The 20,513-nt window shown below is 38.3% G+C and overlaps 1 protein-coding gene across 1 annotated transcript in view; it reads right to left on the reverse strand.

Moving 5' to 3' along the window:
- LOC139943872 (ATP-sensitive inward rectifier potassium channel 12-like) overlaps window positions 1-20,055 on the reverse strand; it is a 67,084-nt gene extending 47,029 nt beyond the window's left edge. Inside the window, exons 1-2 of the mRNA XM_071940739.1 lie at window positions 19,930-20,055; window positions 4,223-6,030 (exon numbers count right to left, since the gene is read on the reverse strand). Coding sequence (XP_071796840.1) covers window positions 4,229-5,878 — 1,650 coding nt within the window. The 5' untranslated portion in view covers window positions 5,879-6,030; window positions 19,930-20,055 and the 3' untranslated portion in view covers window positions 4,223-4,228. The remainder of the gene's footprint in view (window positions 1-4,222; window positions 6,031-19,929) is intronic.
- Between the last annotated feature and the right edge of the window lie 458 nt (window positions 20,056-20,513).

The following is a 20,513-nucleotide window of genomic DNA, read 5'->3' on the forward strand; positions in this document are numbered from 1 at the left end:
TTTCCTCATTTTGACTCGATCCACGCAAAGTGATTAAGAGCGCGGTAAACAAGCGCAATCTGACGTCAGGGATTTGGATTTTTTTTACAATCTCCGTTTACGGGGATGAAATCAGCTTAATCAACAGCTGGTGGGCAAGACCTTGCAAACGTCCAAAGTGGTCCTCAAAAGAAGGAAACGGATGTTTGTAAATTAATTTGTTTGCGAAAACATCCTTAGAAAACAAATTTTTATCAACAACTTGGTGTGGATGGGGCCGAGAATGAATCACGGGTCTGCTGGATAAATAATGACCAAAGAAGAATGGACCCAACTCTTTCTAAAGCCCAGTTCAGACTTTCTGAGAATGCATCTAGCCGTTTTAGACTTCACATGGTTGTTTTTCGCAGCAAATGTTTTCCAGGAGTTAGGCCTATTTGTTGAGAATTTTTGAGTTGTGACATCAAAATTCACATCGCAATCGCATTCGCAGGAAGTATGAACTGGGCTTTCATCCTCCTGGTTTTCCTAAGTACAACTACGATACTGAACTAAGCTCCTGTCCAATGGAAAAAAAAATTGCACAGTACAAAATCGACCGCCAAGCAGCGCTATGAATATGGGCCCAGGGGGCAGGGAGGCAATTGCCTCTGTTGCCTCCGTGAAGTATCAAGGTTGCATGAGACTGAATTCATTAATTAATGTTAATCTATGGGGTACCTTGACCATGGACCAGAAGGTCTGGATTTTTCAAAAGCTACAACTAATTGAGGCCAGTGATTTCATCACAAGGCCAGTAATCTCGGGATGGTATGTTTCAGTCAAATAATAATACATTACAGTGTTCTTTCTTAAAAAATAAATAACAACTTGATTTTCAAATGTTGACTTTGAGTGTGCTAAAATTGTGACAAATACCGTTTGCTTTAGAGCTACATCCAAATATAAATAGTTTGTTGTATAAATAATTAGAAAATCTGTGTTTGTTTCTCATAACAGTTCTAGTCAGGTGGAAGTTTTGATCTACAAGAAGCAAAGCGGTCTTTTGGATTTTTCCCCATGAATTCGACGCCTTTTTAAAAATTACTCCCAAAAGCCTAAAGTTGGATCAAAAACCTTTGCATTTTCATGCCCTCCTTCAATCAAACAGTCAATATTCTGAAATCAATGAAGGTTCCTCCGTTTCTCAGCTTCGGTTTATCTGAAAACAACATTGCCCAAATCACCGCAGCGCTAAAATCTGTCAACCCAATCTGCCAATCACAGATTGTGAGAATATATCAATATTTCTCATAAAAAAAAAAAAATAAAAAAAAACCCATTGATCTCAAGCATCATCTGAGCTCGTTTTTTTTTTTTTAATAAATTTTTTTTTTGATTCGAGAAAAAGAATGTATATTTAGCGCTGTGGATAAACAACAAGCGGAATAATTCTGTTGTCCATCCAATTACTTGGATACTGGAGTAAAACAGGTCAATGGTGCATGAAGGCACAAGACAAAAAAAACGAAAGGGAATCAATTAGATTTGTGGTCAAGGGAGGGGGGGGGAAGTATGCAGGGAAGGAGTTATTTTTGTTGTCTTTACTTCTCAGCATATCCTGTTAATATCTGCGACCGCATTGACAGGGAGGAATACTCAAGGATAATTATCACGTCATTACATCAAGCGGATGGCTTAGTGATAGCGTTAAAGATGGATTGACGTGATTAATGTACGTGGGGTCTTGATCGTACATCGGAGGGCATGCAGTGTGCTACTTACTGAGTTCTCAATCATTGGACCTGTGTGGTCTGACGGGTAAAATTGATGTGGGTAGTTTTGTTTTGAGCATTTCAGAAAGATTTGGAGTGCATTTTTGTTTACTGATGTGTACGTGTACCAAGGACTAATTTCTTTCCAATTTTCATGCTGATGTCTCTGTCTTTTTATCTTGCAAAGAAACTAGTTCTTAAAGCCATTGGACACTTTCAAAACAGAAAAAAAAAAGTTCACAGATTTACAAATAACTTACAGGGTTTACAGAAGGTAATGGTGAAAGACTTCTCTTGAAATATTATTACATGAAATGCTTTACTTTTTGAGAAAACATTAAAACAATATCAATTTTCGATATCGAGAATTACAGATTTATTTTAAACACATGTCATGACACGGCAAAACATGCGGAAACAAGGGTGGGTTTTCCCGTTATTTTCTCCCAACTCCGATGACCAATTGAGCCTAAATTTTCACAGGTTTGTTATTTTATATATAAGTTGTGATACACGAAGTGTGGGCCTTGGGACAATACTGTTTACCGAAAGTGTCCAATGGCTTTAAGTGGCCTGCATTTCGGTCCATCGCAATCTTTGTCAGAGGCTAAATTTATCTTCTATTTAAGGACTACATGTATGGTAATCAATATAATTCAATGTATACAACTTCTTGGTTTTTCAATTCCCTTTCTATTAGACCATGATGTAACCTTTGTTTACAAAACGAGTGACCTTATATAAGGCCTAAAGTTCGGACAGGTGTGGTGCTACACTGGTCATATTAGGGGAAATGTACATTTGTGCCATATTATACAACATAACATTCAAGAGTATAAAAATAACAGCCGTACAAGTTTTGAGATACATGTGCCCCCTCCCTACCTACACATGTACATGTACCAAAAATTGCTGATATCATAAAGACCTCAGGTACTATCTCAATAAAATATAACTTTTTATGTTTTCGTCCACTGGGCAGTGTACAAACTGTGCCTGCAGGATGTCAAGACCATGTGGCCTTTTTGCAGACCGTTTACATAATATTTCACAGGTTTTGACACAATGTCTTTTAATATGACAAACTTTATTCGCGAGTGAACTTTTATGGCCAATCAATCAGAAAGTCTGACATTAGGTAGGGATGGTTCAATGACGATACAAACAATCTTTTTATAAAGAAGTACACATTCTGTTACTAAGGCTTGCAAAGAAACAATTTTTATAGAGAAACAGAACTTTAGGAAACCGAAGAGCGGAACGACAGGTAAGCTTCAATAAGGTCAATCACTTTGCCAAACAATATTCATGTTTAGTGTGGTATGCAAAGGCTTAGACGTTTGCTCTAGACATCAATCACATAATTTCTACTATTAGGACGAACAAAATAAATTTTGTGTTTACGGTATTGGTCTGAACTAATATCCAGGTACATGAAGGTCGATGAAATTTCATTTTAATTTATCTTATCAGAGTTCTTATATTCTGAGAAGAAAAAAGTATGAATTTCTTACCCATTCATACAATGTACGCCCTACACATGCACATGTACAATGTTTATACTTGTTGTCGCGTTTGTAAAGGAAACAAAATATTTTGACCAGAGAAAGTATTTGTTGTCAGCAATTTTCTTACTTGTACTAGTAGGTCAGTGAAATATTTCACAAATGTTACAGTGCTGCAATTTATCACCAAATACACAGTCTGATATATAGTTAATGCAGCCTCACTGGTCCCCCTAAGGGAAACAATTCACAAAGCAGGCAACCAGTTTCCTCTGTGTGCAATGAAGTGATGCACTATCATGCAATGTGTGTAGAATGTTGAACAAGTAACTGGGGATATGGTTTCCACACCAATGACAGTGTGAACGTCAAACAAATAATGGCGTTACCGCAAAACAACTTTCAGTAAATGTATCTTCTTTTTCTATTCTTTTAATGAAAATAGTTTTCCCCAAAAAAGTTTTGCATCGGGTTCAAAATTATACAACCTACACATGTATTTCCAGAGCTACAATACATGGAACTGCTTTAAAAACAGAAAGTAGGTATCATTTTCTGCTAAATTTGTGTAACTGTAGAGAAGGTTCAAACGCAGTTTACCTTCGCCGAGGTTAAAATCAGCGGAGTGTTATTCACAGAAAACCAAGATCCCTTCAGTAAATACATGTATATATTTTTTTCTCTTCTTTTATTGGAGAAAGTTTTCCACAAAAAAGCTTTGCATCAGGTTCAAAATTATACAACCTATATGTATTTCCAGAGCTACAACATCATAGAGCTGCTTTTTAAAAAGCAAAAAATAGTGTGTATCCATTTTCTGCTAAATTCATGAAATTGTAGAGAAGGTTCAAACACAGTTTACAATCAGCTGAGTGTTATTCACAGAAAACCAAGATCCCTACAGGGTCAAATTCATTTGCGATTGAAGAGTTGGCAATTCCCAAAAAAAATACAAAAAAAATACATGAGTTCAAGACTACTTACCAGGTGTCATACATGTGATTCCCTGGACACTGGACTGACATTTCCATCGCTGCAATTACGCCCAGCACTACGCCTAGAGTGGTTGTCCTCATCATCCACATGAAGCATCCTGTCCATGGATTCACTCTTGGTGGTCACCAGTGGGAAGGTGTTCTTCCCGACGTACCGATTGACGGAGAGATGCTCACTGCTCCGACTCTTATAACGAGTTTTATCTCGCGAATTCAGGGCTTCAACCCTGCGGTTGTAGAGTCGATTGCGGCTGTCTAAGTCCTGTTGTTCCTTCTCGAGCTCCTCTATCTTGGATTCCCGCATCACCTTGAGGATGAAGTCTCGGAGGTTTTCAAGAGGCTCGCTTGGGGCGGCTGTCGCGGCTGCTTTCCTGTCCAACAGGTCCAACTCCTTGGGACTGAAACGCGGAGTATCTGGTACCTGGTAGATCTGATCAAACTTAGAGTAATCTATGTCGTACTGTTTATCACTTTCACTGTGCAAAACGACTACCGAGCTGCTGAACCGGTAACCCCACATTATCTCCGATGGGCTGTACGAAGTTCTCGCCTGAGTTGTGAGTCCGGTCTGTTCAACAATCCCTTCCAGGATGACAACGATCTCAAAGTCTGCATTTTCTAATTGCCTTGCATTGTATTCATACAAAGGGCTGTTTTCATCAATTTTGTGTGTAACAATGATCGGCCACACAAGAAATATACGATCTTCTCCCGTATCATAATCTAAATCCATGTTGAATGAGTGCAATGGAATGATCTCGCCTTCGGCAGTAACACGTGGTCTAATAAGGTACGTCCTTAGGTGGGCTTCAAAGAGATGTGAGTTCCGGATGTCGCCCACCCGAAACATGAAGCAAAGTTGCCCATCTCGCTGGGCTATTACAGCATTGCGACTGAACTTCAGCGTTGCTGCACGCTTTTTCGGGCGTGCAATCTTAGCGAAAATGCATCCGATCATAACAGCGTCAATTAAACAACTAATGACTGATTGGATGACGACAACCATAATTGCGTGAGGGCAGGCTTCGGTGACACTCCGAACACCGTATCCAATGGTTGTTTGCGTTTCCAACGAGAAAAGAAAAGCCCCGGTGAAGGTGGCGACGTTCTCCACACAAGGTTCTCTATCAGGGTCCGTCATGTTTGTGGTCTGATAGTACAAATCGCCATGAGTAACTGCGATGAGAATCCACAACACGCTAAAAAGAAACCAACTCAGCACATACGCTAAAGTGAACACGGTAAGGTTGTACCGCCAACGTAGGTCCACCAGCGTTGTGAACAAATCGGACATGAGTCGTATCCCCAGATTCTTGACGTGTGTATGCTCGACGTTACACACGCCGTCCTTGCCGACCAGCCGCTGCATCTGTTTGCGTTTGCGTATCTTCCGCCGCAGCCGGTACGACCGGACCGACACTTTCCTCTCATGATGGTTGGGCAGGTTGGCTGCGATGCCATTGCTGCTGTACGCACTCTCCGATGAGTCACTGATGTTGCTTGCTCGTCGCTCATCCTTACTCCCGTTTTTCTCTTCCAGCATATTCACATTCTCCTCATTCTGCATGGTTGGAGGATCAACCTCATAATCCTTCTCACTCCGGCCGACAGTATTTGATTGTCTATAACATCCAATATTACTCATAGATGAACAAATCAAACTGAACGATTACACCTGAGAAATACATCAACACTCTAGTCAGCTCCCTCCAGGGTGGTTTGTCTTTCCGACCTCACAGTTCAATGGTACACCTTGAGATTTCCAGTAGAGAGAACCCTCCGTCTACTGTACGGGACCTGTAGGATTTGAAAGGTAAAAGAGGGTTAATCTTTAAACGGTGACAAGTGAAACTCCAGTGGAATGCAGAAGAGTTAGAAGCTCACCTCTTGAAAACAACTGCTAGATCCACATCAAATTGACTGTGTTACATTCTATACCTTGTAGACACGTACAATGCATGTGTCTTATGTTGTTATGCATGTCATTCTACAATGTACTGCACATTGTATGTTCTAAGTGGATGCATTACACATGAACTTTCAGTGAGAATCTGCACATTCCATATAACACTCACATTAACACATCATCTAGGCTATGTAGTTGATTCAATTTAAAATCCACAATCCGTAATGCAAGCATACACAACCTTGAAAAGTGGTTCACAAATTCCAAAACTACCTTTAAAAAAAAAAACCTGATTTGAAGATTAAACAGATTTGGGGTGTAAAGACACTGTAGCTATGTATCAGAAATCTTGGAGCTTAAACTGAGAACATGACTGCACGTACATACTTTACAAAAAAACTCTACAATTCATTATAAGAAGGCTAAGCCACAGCCGATACGATTCACTGGTCTGCAGGTTCTTTGTTCTTGGGCATTATTATAAATCTACTTAAAAATGTAGATACATTTCCTGGTTTCTGAGAAAGGATTCCTTTTAAAGTAGTGGTTTGGTAAACATGGTAAATTGTTCACCCTAAAATATTTGAATCAAAGAAACCATGTATTGACTCGTACATTGTACCTCTGAGGGTTGTCTTCCCACTACCACCTTTCCAATCAAATTCTTTTGTAAATACTCTAACAGTTTCATTGATGTTTTCTCAAAAAGTTGACACTTTTGTATTCAGCTCAAAACCTTCACAAGTGACTTTTATTGTGTCTTTCCTTGAAATTTTGTCTGTTAATTAACAGCATTACGATGACAAAAACGCTATCAATTACCCCCAGCTTTAAGTTCTTCATTTCCTCGTTAATTATTCAACAAGGCACCTGTATAGAAAGCTCCATCCTACAAGGCCAGATATCAGCAGTTGATCCCTCAACAATACCCAACACAATAGTCCAGGGATTAATGCTCTAACATTCCCAATAAAATTCAATTCACGAAACTCAACACAAGTCGATCTATAATGAACGGCAACATGTTGACATCCTGGTTAAGAGTACTTGACAGGTCTCGGGAACCCGCCGCGGAAAACTCTGAGACTCACAGAATAATAAGAAATGAAAAAAGAGGAAGGCCTGCATTATAAAGTGAGCCTCTTCTGAATTTAAGATTCCGCCGGTTGGGATGTAAACAGGTGTGAACCTGCATCACCGTCATATCTTGGTACAAGTGGGATTGGGGGGAAGTGCGTTTCAAGCAGTCGCGACTAAATTATAATTAAACTGCTGTACTTTTGAATATTTTGATGTCTTGCAGGATTTTTGTTTAAAGGAACATTTCAGAATTAGTATGAAAACAAAATCGTGAAGATCACAGATTTACACAAACTAATGGTGATGATAGTTGAAAACATCCCCTGAAATGTTTCTGCCTGAAATGTCATACTTGATGAGAAAAATAACTTAACTTTGCGTTTGGAGTTTATCGCTCAGTGAGCGTTTTATTCATTTTTTTTGTTTGCATCACTGTCATGCAAAAAAAAATGTGTTATCGGTTTTTTAAGTGCTTACACTGCCAGTAGTCAACAACTGTTTTGTTAGCAAAACCAACTCTGTAATATTCCTTTAAAAGATGCTAAATTTGCATCCTTTATATTTAAGGAAAATTATTTGGTTTTACCTAGACACTGATGTGCGTAAAGCACTGTATACTCAGTATTTTCCCAGAATATGAAATTTTGTTATCCACCTAGGCATATCACTCAGGTGGGAATTGAACCAATGACCTTTGCCATTCTTGAACAGACTTTTTACCGCTAGACCACTGAGGTTGCTTGGTGGCTAGAGGCAGTTTGAATCCTAATTTTAGCAGCGGGAACCGCAACAGTCGAATATATGTTAAATTTGCTTCCCCAGACCTGTGAAAGGATTTTGTTTGTTTGAAATTTTAATGGATATTTAATACTTGCATTTCTGATTCAACAATCAATACTTTTTAATTGCATACTATACTCTTTTGCTGACATGTGATAAACACTGCATACTCTGTGCTTTTTCCCTGAGTCCTGTAGGAAAAATCAACTATCGTCTCTGGACTGGCGCGGGTCATTGGTTCAAATCCCACCCAAATTTTGGGTTTTAACCAACGGGACTCAGGAAAACACTAATAATACAATCTGTATCACTCATCAGTACTAAAGGGTTTAACAAATATTCATAAGTACCTCAGACAGTTTCGCTATCCCTGATGGTGGAAAGCGCGTCACGTGGGGGTGTTTTTAAAAACCTTTGATAATAACCAGTGTTTATAACCGGTTGTGAGCGGGACAGTTTCTTCATTCCTATTGGTCGAGACCAACGGCTGGAACAGTTGTGCCACATCATGCGATACGCGAGATGCGCACAGCAATCTCCTTATAAGGAGTTGTTTACCCGACTGCCTTACCATTTCATAGCTGGAGGGGTGTTTAAACCAATAGTTGAAAACCTCTTCACCACACATTGATTCCCTTATTAATAATACAAAATATACAGCAGTTTGAAAATGAATTTTGCATTGAGGTAACTGACTAGACAGATGTTTTGAGTTTAACTGCACAAAAACTAGTCATTAGCATTGTATGCAAGCAGCTTATTTGTAAAGGATTGTGGACCAACAGAAGGAGTTAATTACCAAATGGTAATAAATTACAAAAATATAATCACCATTCTGTACTATCCATAGAAGCGTAGAAGAACAGAAAAGCACTGGTAGCATTGAATTATTCAGAAACCAAACATTTATGTACATGGCAAGTGTACACGCATAAAATGTACACATAAAACTTGGCAATCTGTCTCATCTCTCTACGATTTATTGTATGATTAGTTTTTGAAACTTTTTATAAAGCGGTGTGTCATAATGTCAGTGAACAGTTTCAATATTGGAATAAATGTCTAAAATACAAAATGCTGCACAAAATGTACCAGTTAATACATACTCCAAAATCATCATATGTGCTACTCAATGTCAGCATTCAGCGAGCACAGAACTTTAATCTAAATATTTTGCTATGCAAAATTGCATCAAATAAAATCGTTCCCTGAACGTGGCTTTATGTATTTTTGATATATTTTTATTGAAACTAATATTATTATGACGAATAAAATATTGAACTGAACTGAATTGAATTATACATTATGAGAATGTTCATTGCCTTCACATTTCCACTTATGTAATTTGCACATTATTAATTGCACAATTATCAAGCCACAAAAGCGTACAAACGGTGGGAAGTTATAGATGATGAATATCTCATCATTTTCCTGACATGAAAAGCGCCGGAGAAAGGATCGTACTTGTTATGTTGTAAGCCTGTATTGGAGTTGGGCCTGCGGCAAAAGACGTCACACAAACAAATCTGAAACCAAACTATCCAAACAAGCCTCATGCCCAGTCCGACGACCATCGAACGACGAGAGCATCGAGTCCGAGAGGTTGCGACACTTACCAGGAAGGGTGGGGGGGGGGGTGGGGAGAGGTTTCTGCTCCCACGGCAGTTTTGAAATCTAGAGTAATCTACTCTCCACAGCCTCACCATTGACGGACAAAATATAAGGAACATAGGAAGGAAACTATACCCCATGCTGTTAATAACGCTGTGTAATGGACTGGGATGCATTGCTAATGGCCATATTTCAAGTATATTTCTCCAGTGCTCCTGCCAGGGCAATGGGAAAAATTTGTCGGCTGATTCAGAGTCCAGCTGTTATAATCGGCGAATATTTATGTATAATTTGCAAACAAACATAAAATACTTTATTTTTCACAGAGTACACTCCTAGTTTGGGTTTGATTTAAGTGGCTACAAATCAAAGAATTGATTTCAGTCTAATATATGAGGCAATGTTAAATCTTAATGGTATGTTGTGAGCAGATTAATTTGAGTTGAAGCTGGAGTAGTTCTATAGAAAACTTTATTTTGAGGGGAGATTAAAAGAACAAGGTTTTTGACAGTCAATAAAATTGTAATGGTGTCTTGTTTTCAACCTAATACATAGCATTATCAGGCTCAAAGAATTCATTTCAATATTTGAGAAAAACAGGTCATTTTGGATAGCAGCGTTCTCCCTAAGCAGTGGTCCACTGTTAGCGACTCGTCGTACTGAAAGAGTTAACAGTGGTCTGCTAGCCCAGTGAAAACACCAGAGGACTAGTCAAAACTCTCCAAGTGGTCTGGCTGGCAAGTTCAGTCTTTAAAAGCATCTCTATTAAATTAGTGAAAAGCTGGCGGATTATAAAGCAACAACACCCTAACTGGTCCTGCTGGCAAGTCACTGATTTAGTTACAAGCAATATCTTGTAGTGTAGGGAGCAGTTTGTTTTAAAAAGATATAATAATTTGGTCCTTGCACAGTAAATAAATAAACAAGTCAGGATGGAATAAAAGGGCTGCCCTTCTCATTTTCCCACGGGCAGAAAAATCTGAAACCAGATTCAAGTGGGAAAAACATCATGCCTGATAAATAAAGAAGTGAGCTTAAAAAAATTAAAAATTGAACTTGTCTTATTGAATGTATATGTACATATCGTTCCAAGAAAAAAAAGTGGTGTAGTCTCTTTAAAGGCACTGGACACTTGGTAAGTTACTGGTCTTTGCTTTATATGGTAACTACTCAAAATAATTGTTGGTATCAAAACTTACTCGGTAATGAGCAAAGGAAAGATTTTGATAACATAAAACATTGTGAAGTAAGTAACGTAGTTTTTGAGAAAGAAGTAATTTCTCACTCAAATGTTAAGAGACTTCTGGCCTGCGAAGTCTTTTTTAGGCATTTATAAGAATTGTGCAACAAGGGTGTTATTTCTTTCATTATTCTCTTGTAACTTTCATTAATCTTTCATTATTCTCTTATTCTCTTATTAGATTTGTTATTTTATGCATGTTGGAATACGCCAAGTGAAAACAGTGGTCTTTGACAATTACCAAAGGTGTCCAGTACCTTTAATTATTTATGCCTTGGATGAGTTCTTCGCTCCTCTAAGATCTCAGACACATTCCCATTCCACGTTGACCAATCAGTCTGATCAATTCTACCACTCTTTTCACTTTCCCAAGGACCCTCAGACAATTCATTTGACCAGGAGGAGGGGACAAAAAAAAGGAGAAGGACACTGCGAGACATGTCAAGATCTATTTCTCCATCTGAGGAAATAATCAATACCTGACACTTCAAATTATTTGTTCATTGCATCTATTTCGCTCTGAATGTGAAAAGACACGAGTTTGTGGGTGAATTTTTTTGGACAACGCACAGACCTTTTACACATTTCGATTACGTGTAAGCCCCTATCATTTTCATGATCTCTGATGAGCTCTTCACTGCCAAGCTGAATCATTTCAAACCAAAATGGGATCAGATTACATTGGTTCTAGAGCCTCGATGTCTTTTATTTTACTAAATGTATCTAACAGCAAGCACCAATAACATAATGAATAGGAAATAAGAAGAAATGTTCAGATTTAGATGGGGGAGGAAAATCCAAACAGAGAGAGCTTATGCAATCAGGTAGGGACTCAAACCTAATTCGAGTGCAAGGCTGAGGTGTAAGGTGGGATTCGAACCGGGGTCCATGGAGGTGAAAGAAACAACTGAGCCAAACTGATCCCCTCCTGATTTGAAAAGTTAGATTTGCTTTGTCAGTTTGCAGAAAAAAAAGCACAAAAAACTACATTTCAAAGGTGATTTTTGTGGCTTTTAGTTTTTAAATCTTACTTGATTTTGAATGTTGGATCTGGTAGCAGAACATTCTGTGGACTCTTCCGTATAAAATTCTACAATACCCAAGACTGTGCTTCTGTTTTATCACCCCTTGTAATGCAAACCATTCATGACAAAAGTTATCGGTAGAATATTATTTCCATGAAAGATTTCATTTCGTTTCCAAACCCGTCGCGTAACTTGATCAAAACATCAAAGACTCCATATATGTGGGTGGCGTTAATGGAGCGTAGTAAGTGTTTGCGAACACTGCAGGCATTACACACATTTTGAAGCTTCAGAGCATACCATGTATGCTTAATGGTGCCGGCAAATATCCCACAATTTGAAAATGACCTTGTTTTCATCCACATGAAGGCTCCGCCAGAAAGCATTAGTGCACGGAAAAATGTCAGTGGCAAGTGCGTAAATATTGAGCGTGTCTGCCAAACTTTTCCGGTGGGCAAATCTACAACATCTTCCCCACAGCATTTGACACGAAACTCAACTCTATGATTTTTTTGTTTTCGAAAACCAGAGCTGAAAACATTTTTTAAATTTGGTTTTCTCTCAGCGTTGTCCTAAATACATATTGTTCTTATTAAGAGTTTAACTACTTGATGTCCATACCTACATGAAGCATATTACCTTCTGTTGTCTTTTATACAAATTAATGTTCACGCAGGGTATTTTGGAGCAAAACTTTGCAAGTTTGGCCCAATCATGCTAAATTGAACAAAATCATGAATAAGGTATTCGGTTTTAAAAGCTCAACTGTGCAATCTGTAGCATTCTAAATTAATTTATGATGTTTTTTAAGATTAAATGTGAGTTTTGGTTTTGGCCTTGGGGGGGGGGGTAGTATCAGCCCCACGAAAGGTGCTTAGGAGAAAACCCTTCAAACCTTCAAACTGAGACTTTAATGAAGAAAAAAAGGCTGGCCCCCATATTGTAACTAACTGATATTCTCAACATTATTCATAGCAGCAACAGGGACAAGACCAAGATGGAGGCGAGATGTAAATTTTACATGTACTTATGTATTGTTCCTCCAACTCACCTCTAGATGCTAGATGAGGTCACCTCTATAAGGTTACCTCTATAGGGAGAAGGGAATATCTCTATTGAAACATGTCTAGGGAGATGGAGACCAAGAGCAGAGAGTGTGGAGGTGATTGTCTTCCCTATGTACTTCAGTGTCTTTCAAGACCGGGGTGAATTTCTTTCCCTTTTAATGTATGTTTTGCATTGTACAAAACATCATGACTCACCTTAAAGGCATACATGGTGATTATCAGGTTTTTCATCTCACATCTAGTTTTGAATTTTTGATGATATGGACAGATCTCTTTCACCTTCCATAATAATAGACCGATCCATTATGCCCCGCCTCCTTACCAGTTGACCAATCACAGCCGCGAAACCTGATCACCATTAGTGCAAAGATCACCAAACGGTTCAAATAGTGAACAGATTTCGCGGTTGTAATTGGTCAATGATAATTGGGCCTGGCTTAATGGATCGGTGTATTGTGCTAGAATGCAACAAAATTCACAATGTACCTCCAGATAAACGTGCTGGCGATCTACCAACTAAGCTATCTAGCCTCATGTTGGCGGTGTCCCTATTTTGTCAATATCTTTATTCGGTGGGTGCCAGTAGACAGCTCAGTTAGAAGAGCACCGGTACATTACCTGGAGGTCGTTGGTTCGAATCCCACTCTAGTCAATTCTTTGTTCAACCCCAAAAATCCGTTCAAAATTTACCCAGTCAGTTTCCCTTGTGGTTTATATTGATATCTTTTTAAAAGTCTCGGATGTAAATAATCAAACTAGGGAATGTTGTCACAAAGTAAAGGTGCCCTAATGGGAGACTCACAGCAATATACTGTTAACCATGTGCCGCGTCAGCAAAAAACATGAAGAACAAAATGCCAGAAAATATTACGCCCATCAGTTACAAGGATGAGTACTTACGCCTGCCGGAGTTAAGTTCCTAATGTCTTTAAAGATACGGATAATTAAGCACAGCATTAAAGTAATTTACAGGTACATTCTTCTGTCACTGCTCAATCAAAATCTTCAATGTGACATTTTCACCATAGTTTTCAAGACCAAGTACAAAATACTTCTTGTAATGGCAAGGTAGTTTTTCCTTCTTATGACACTGGACGCATTTGGTTATTGACAAAGACCAGTCTTCTCACTTGGTGTATCTCAACATATGCACAAAATAACAGACCTGTGAAAATTTGAGCTCAATTGTTCGTCGAAGTTGGAAGATAATAATGGAAGAAAAAACACCCTTGTAACAAGAAGTTGTGTGCTTTTAGATGCTTGATTTCGAGACCTCAAAATCTTATTCTGAGGTTTCGAAATCAAATTTGTGGAAAATTTCTTTCTCAAAACCTACATTATTTCAGAGGGAGCCGTTTCTCACAATGTTTTATACTATCAACAGCTCTCTATAGTTTATTACCGAGTAAGTTCTTTTGCTAACAATCATTTTGAGCAATTACCAATAGTGTCCACTGCCTTTAAAGGGAAGGTATAGCTATGGTAATTACTGCGAACAAGTAACCATACAACTTACGAGGTAAGAAGCACTGCTGCTATTGGTAATGTTAAGGATTAAGATAAATAAATAAATATGTAAATAAATTTAAATGCTTCCTTTTAAAGTAGTGTGGTTTTAGAGAGAGTGATTCAAAAACATTTCAATCTGAGAAATGTTTCTCAGATTCCCAAAGAATACTTTGCCTTTAATTTGATGGGCACCTCTTTCAGGAAATTATAAACTATTTCAAGGAGCACCAAGGCAAAAACTATATTTCCAAAGTCTCAGGCCTGCTGTAAGTGCAGTGTTTGCCCCAAAGTTTCCTTCCAACAATCCAACAAACCAGACGGATAACATTTTCACAGCTCTTATTTAGTAGGCTATAATAAATCACAAGGGAAAAAGCTCTTCATCTTATGATAAATGGCAACAGTTTACATTTTGTAACAATCTTTTTATGCAGGTCCCCATATTTATTTTGTTTGCAGTTTTTTTATATTTTATGATCCATCTTTTATTGAATCAGCAAAGTTGCCCCAGCCCCTAACATGATTTCATGGGGCAGCACAACTTTCGCTTACAAAATCCTTAAATAAATATTTAAAAAAGTGAACATTTTTCTTAGACGGTGTGCCACAAACATTACCTTGAGTAACATATTCCAGATTGTTTTTCTTTGGGTGTTGTTAAAAAAAAAAAGAAAAAAAGTACATTAAAAAAGGGGGAGACTTTGCTCGGGGAGACTTTGCTAAGGGGCGACTTTTTGCCAGGGGGCAAGATGACTGGTTTCTATTACTATGTTGTTGCCAGTTGGTAAACTCTGTGTTCCTACTATAGCTTGAAATGGGACCATCGTAATCTACTTAGTATTAATAAATCAGATTGGTTTCCATTAATCTAGCTCACATAACTGGCTCACATGACTTCCTTCTATTGAGGAAATAAATACCATACCATAACGATATAAGCTGTGCATCCTAAATATATTTTATTGCATTTCATTCCTATAATGAATTTTTATTGAGTCTACACTGCCTGGTGTAATGTTTTAAGTTTCATGAGAAGCGTGAAACCAGGAAATTGTTTCAGTATATTTTTACAATCAGCCAAGTATTCCATTTGGTTTATTTTGTTGTGGTCCTTGACCTCAGGTCATTCTTTTTAGTTAGCGTAGGGTTTATCCTAGTCCTAAAAAACCACTGCACACTTGACACAATTCCTTTGTCAGTGGACAGCATTTTATAAACGTTGACAGGGGACAATTTCGTCCAGCAATTTTGCTTAAAGACAGTGGACACTATTGGTAATTGTCAAAGACTAGTCTTCACAGTTGGTGTATCTCAACATATATGCATAAAATAACAAACCTGTAAAAATTTGACCTCAATCGGTCATGGAACTTCCGAGATAATAATGAAAGAAAAAAACACCCTTGTCGCACGAAGTTGTGTGCTTTCAGATGCTTGATTTCGAGACCTCAAGTTCTAAATCTGAGGTCTCGAAATCAAATTCATGGAAAATTGCGTCTTTCTCGAAAACTACTCCACGTCAGAGGTAGCCGTTTCTCCCCATGTTTTATACTATCAACCTCTCCCCATTACTCGTTACCAAGTAAGGCTTCGTGGTAATAATTATTTTGAGTAATTACCAATAGTGTCCACTGCCTTTAAGCAAGAACTTCTTTTGTGCACACTGAATGCTAATATTGAGTATCACTATCAACGTGTGATTTTTGAGTAGCAATTGATACATTTTTGGGGGGCAATTTTGCTCTGCTGTACAATGGAAATCATTTGCTGGTTGACAATATTATGAAAAAATATGGCTCTGATCCGCAAACAGTTTTATGTCATTTCCCCCCCCCCCCAAAAAAAATCTAGTTAATCTTGTGTGTTTAATGAACCAAACCAGATTATAAACACTGGTATGTTTGTTCAAACAGAAAGGACCCACTCTTCTCTATTATTTTAAGGTTTATTTTAAAGCCATTGGAGCCTGGAGGAAAGGTTGTCGATGCATGAATTTTATGGGATTTTGGTGTTTGTGTAAACTTGAACCAAGGTCGGTGAAATAAAAATGAAAGTGTCATAAAGTAACGGGTCCAGGTTTAATATAGAAAGGAAGAAAAAAAAAAACATTTCGTGCAATCACTGCTCACTTTGTATCAGACCCTGGAGCAATACATTTTATTGCATGTATTAATCAGAAGAAAAAAAATTGGTGATGACGATGGTGGGGTGTATTCAAGTGCTACTTCTTGGCTTTGACTGTATTTCTGAAAGAAATATCGTCAACTGAAAAATGACTACCAGATCCTATACTTTCTTTAAAAACATCAAGGTTGATCAGGGCCTAATTTCATGGAGCTGCTTAACGGATGATTTTGTGCTTACTGTACGATTTCCATAGTAAGCACACACAATAAGGCATGCTTCACAATCCGGTGCTTGCTGCACTAAAATGAATGAGGCAACAACTAGCAATACAAATCCATGGTGAACGCGCTAAATGGCCGTCCAATTTTCTTGCTAACCTGTGAAATAGGTTTACACCTTAGCAATTTTTTTTCTGACAGCAGTGCTATGAAATTAGGCCCTATTGGGGGTTATTAGAAGTGTTGTTGTTTTTTTGCTATGGGCCACTAAGCTCCACCCACCGCGCACGTGAGCAAGACACGTGTACGAGCACTCCCAATGACATTCTGCACGATTCTGCCGCGCGTGCCAAATATACGCGCACGAATGACCGAGTTTGTCCGACCACAATCGTTGCTGTGATTGGTCAAATGGGTGAACGCGCACAGTTTGATTGACAGGCCGGATCGGTTCATTGAAAGGGTGTGATTTCAGTTTCCACTCAGTGACGCAGATGTGCATTTTTTCCGCCTACAAAACAAGAAATCTTGTACAGTAGACGAATTTTACTCTGTGTATATTGTCCATTAATTAATACATGTAGGTCATCATGGTCAGATTGCGCCCCACATACCCAAGCTAGACAACCTCACTTGCTATTAATGGTCTCCCCTGTTAATGATGTCGCCATAATAGCTACACGTAAGTGCTTGACAAGGACACAACAAACAGATCCAACTTTTAACGAGTACTATACAGAAAAATTAATTGGGGTTTAAATTTCCTATAGTGTCCACTGCCTTTAAAATGTGCTTAATATTACAAGATTTAATGAAAAGTAGTTGTTTCCGTTCAAAAGAAGATACAATCAAATCAACAGCAAAGTTCAACATCAAAACACAATTTCCCAGAGTGACATTTGTATGTATAATCTAGGCACTTTTGATGTAAAGTTTCAGCGAATCCCCAATGTCCTTCAAATACAGTGAATACATTTTCATATTGATTTAGGCTTGTTATCTTCTCAGTTGATGCAGCTGTACTTTTTACTGTGCAATTTGACTCCCAAATGTGTGAATGTGACTAATGTACAGTCACTGCATGTGACATTTGTGCAACGTGTCAAATTTGCAAGTTAATATATTTTTTTGATAGCAGTAATATGTTGCACATGAACACGATACCATGTTGCAATTATGTTCTTCCACGTACACTGTACATTTTTAAGTGTTCACTATGTTACTGTAGCCAACCAGGTTGGCTTTACCATCTGTATGGCTGTACTACAGTCATCGGAGCACATCTTATGAAAACAGTTATAGCCATGCTGCTATTTGGTGTTCGTGTAGCTCTATCATGCGCTCTCACCTGGACTTATATTCCGCGAAGTTTGCGTAGCGTTGTACAGAGCTTCTCTCATTGGAAATCTACCATGGCTGACTTTAAGTCTTCTCATTTTTTCTGCAGCCTCTTTTGGCCCTTAAGTTTTACATCACGGTCGCGGTAAGGTGACAGTGAGGTCAGGTTATCATGCGATCCCCTTTGGACTTAAATATGTCATTCTACTGAAAAGTCAGGGTACTTTGGCGAAAAAAAAGTCCAATGGGAACAAGGCTTTAGCCACACAATCAATTGTAGACCATTTTGTACCTTACCTAGCTAGTGGTAGTTGTATTACACATGTGCAACTGCAACAAATACAACCATCCACTAAAGTACTTTTCCTTACTCCATTTTAGTCCACTGGTGTGGTGACTTGACTGATGACGATTGATTAACTTAGAGATATTGTGCCAACGTGTACTTCTGGAAATCTATAAAAGGTAGTTTTTAGAAGTTGTTCCAGTGTAGTGGTGCCAGGGTTGAAGCTCCAATAGTGAAATTTTATCATGTGTAGCTCCTTGTTCAATGTACATGTACCATTATAAAGTTGTTATCAAGAGCAAAAATATGACAGTAGTATCTGGGCAGGAAACGGAGATCCCCAATGCTGCTAGTGCTATATTTATTTTGATGTATTTTACAAGGAGGAAGGAAGTTTCCGCCATGATTGAAACAAGCATGTGATCAACGATCTAATTACAAGCATACATATGTAATAAGAGGGGTCAAACTACTCTTAGAACTATGCGGTTTCGTTCCGCTATCGTCTCCCGTAACGGGATATATCTAGGAGTAGGGTCTGACCAAGGTCTATTTGAGTTTAGAGGTGTACTCTTCATGACTCGTTTTTCAGCAAATAGAGTCTTCGACAATACAAAAATGCACTGTCTCTACCTCGCGCACATATACAATAAAAGTAAAGGCCCGGTCACACAGGCCCGATAACGAAAACGAAATCGATAACAATAAAAATGCACACCCTCGATTGTGTGACCGGGGCCTTAACCATGTAACTATACTAAATTACGAATTTAACTTTATTAAGTTAGGTCAATTGTTTTATCTTTGATTTGAAGCTTGATATTATCGTTGAATAACAAAATGGGACTGTCATGTTTGTAACATTCCAAAAAGAGGATTTTTTTATGCTGTTGACTTGTGATTGAATTGCAAAATTCAGGAAGGAATTGAAAACTCTCTACAAAAATATTTACAGACTGAAGGCTCCGTAGGCCTTTGTTTTTGACAAGAATTGCACACCGGTTACCGGAAAAGTTTCCGTATGGCGCCACCACTTTTTCACTCGATATGAAATAATCTAATTTACCTCAATGAGATATCCCTTTTTGTAAAAATGAGTGAAAAAGTGGTGGCGCCATACGGAAAGTTATCCGGTTTATTTATTGTTTTTGTCATTTGTTTACATTAATTAACAAATGTTAATTAATAATAGTATTAGTATACTCCATATTGGATTATTGGACAATGAGTGGGTCAACAAACTCAATTTGACCTTAGAGCCCCTACTTTTACTATAGTGGAAGAGAAATCAAATAAACGAACAGGAACAGGACAATGAACGAATGAGTACCACCGGTGTATGCTGTGGGGTCAGCATGCAGTCGGTGAGTAAAAACTGGTCACACTCTCCGCGCTGTGTGCTGATCTAGTTGCGATAACGCAAGTAAAACCCTCCTCCCGACGGCGGATCGCAACTATGTTTGATCATATACACTGAAACACGAACTTATCACTGATAAATAAACTCACCTCTACTCTCCTAGGTTGAAGAAGAATATATTTCAAAGGCAGAAAATCGGTTCAATATCCAGATCTCTACACACGTAAATCACTGGTTCATTCCCATTGCATAGAACAAGAACTCGCGCCAACACAATGCACGTACTATTTCGTTAGTGTGTGTCACCCAAACCACACAAAACACGCATTCATATAAAACGCATGGGCCGGGAGATCCCAATCCCAATGTACACACGTGCCTCATCAGTGAATTTCCATTGATGAAACAAAATCCACACGCCGCAGAGAGGACTTACTTGGACTGATCTACATTACAACAAAGGGGTGTGCTGTTGTGAAAAATAAGGGGGAGGAAATTGCGGTGAGAATGGGAAATGACAAAAAATAATGCTGATTTGTAAATTACTAGAACAGGCTTCAAACTAATGAAGGGATTCATATTCTCCGTGTTAAGACTTGGGACTCAAATTCAAGCAGTAACTTATACAATGTTGGCTATACAATTTATTTTAATACTAATTCCAGACTCTGAAGATTAGTATTAAAAAAAAATATGCTAAAAATAAGTTTCACTAAAATATTAAGTTGAAAGT

Source organism: Asterias amurensis, chromosome 11 (assembly GCF_032118995.1).
Source record: "Asterias amurensis chromosome 11, ASM3211899v1".
Lineage (NCBI taxonomy): Eukaryota > Metazoa > Echinodermata > Asteroidea > Forcipulatida > Asteriidae > Asterias > Asterias amurensis.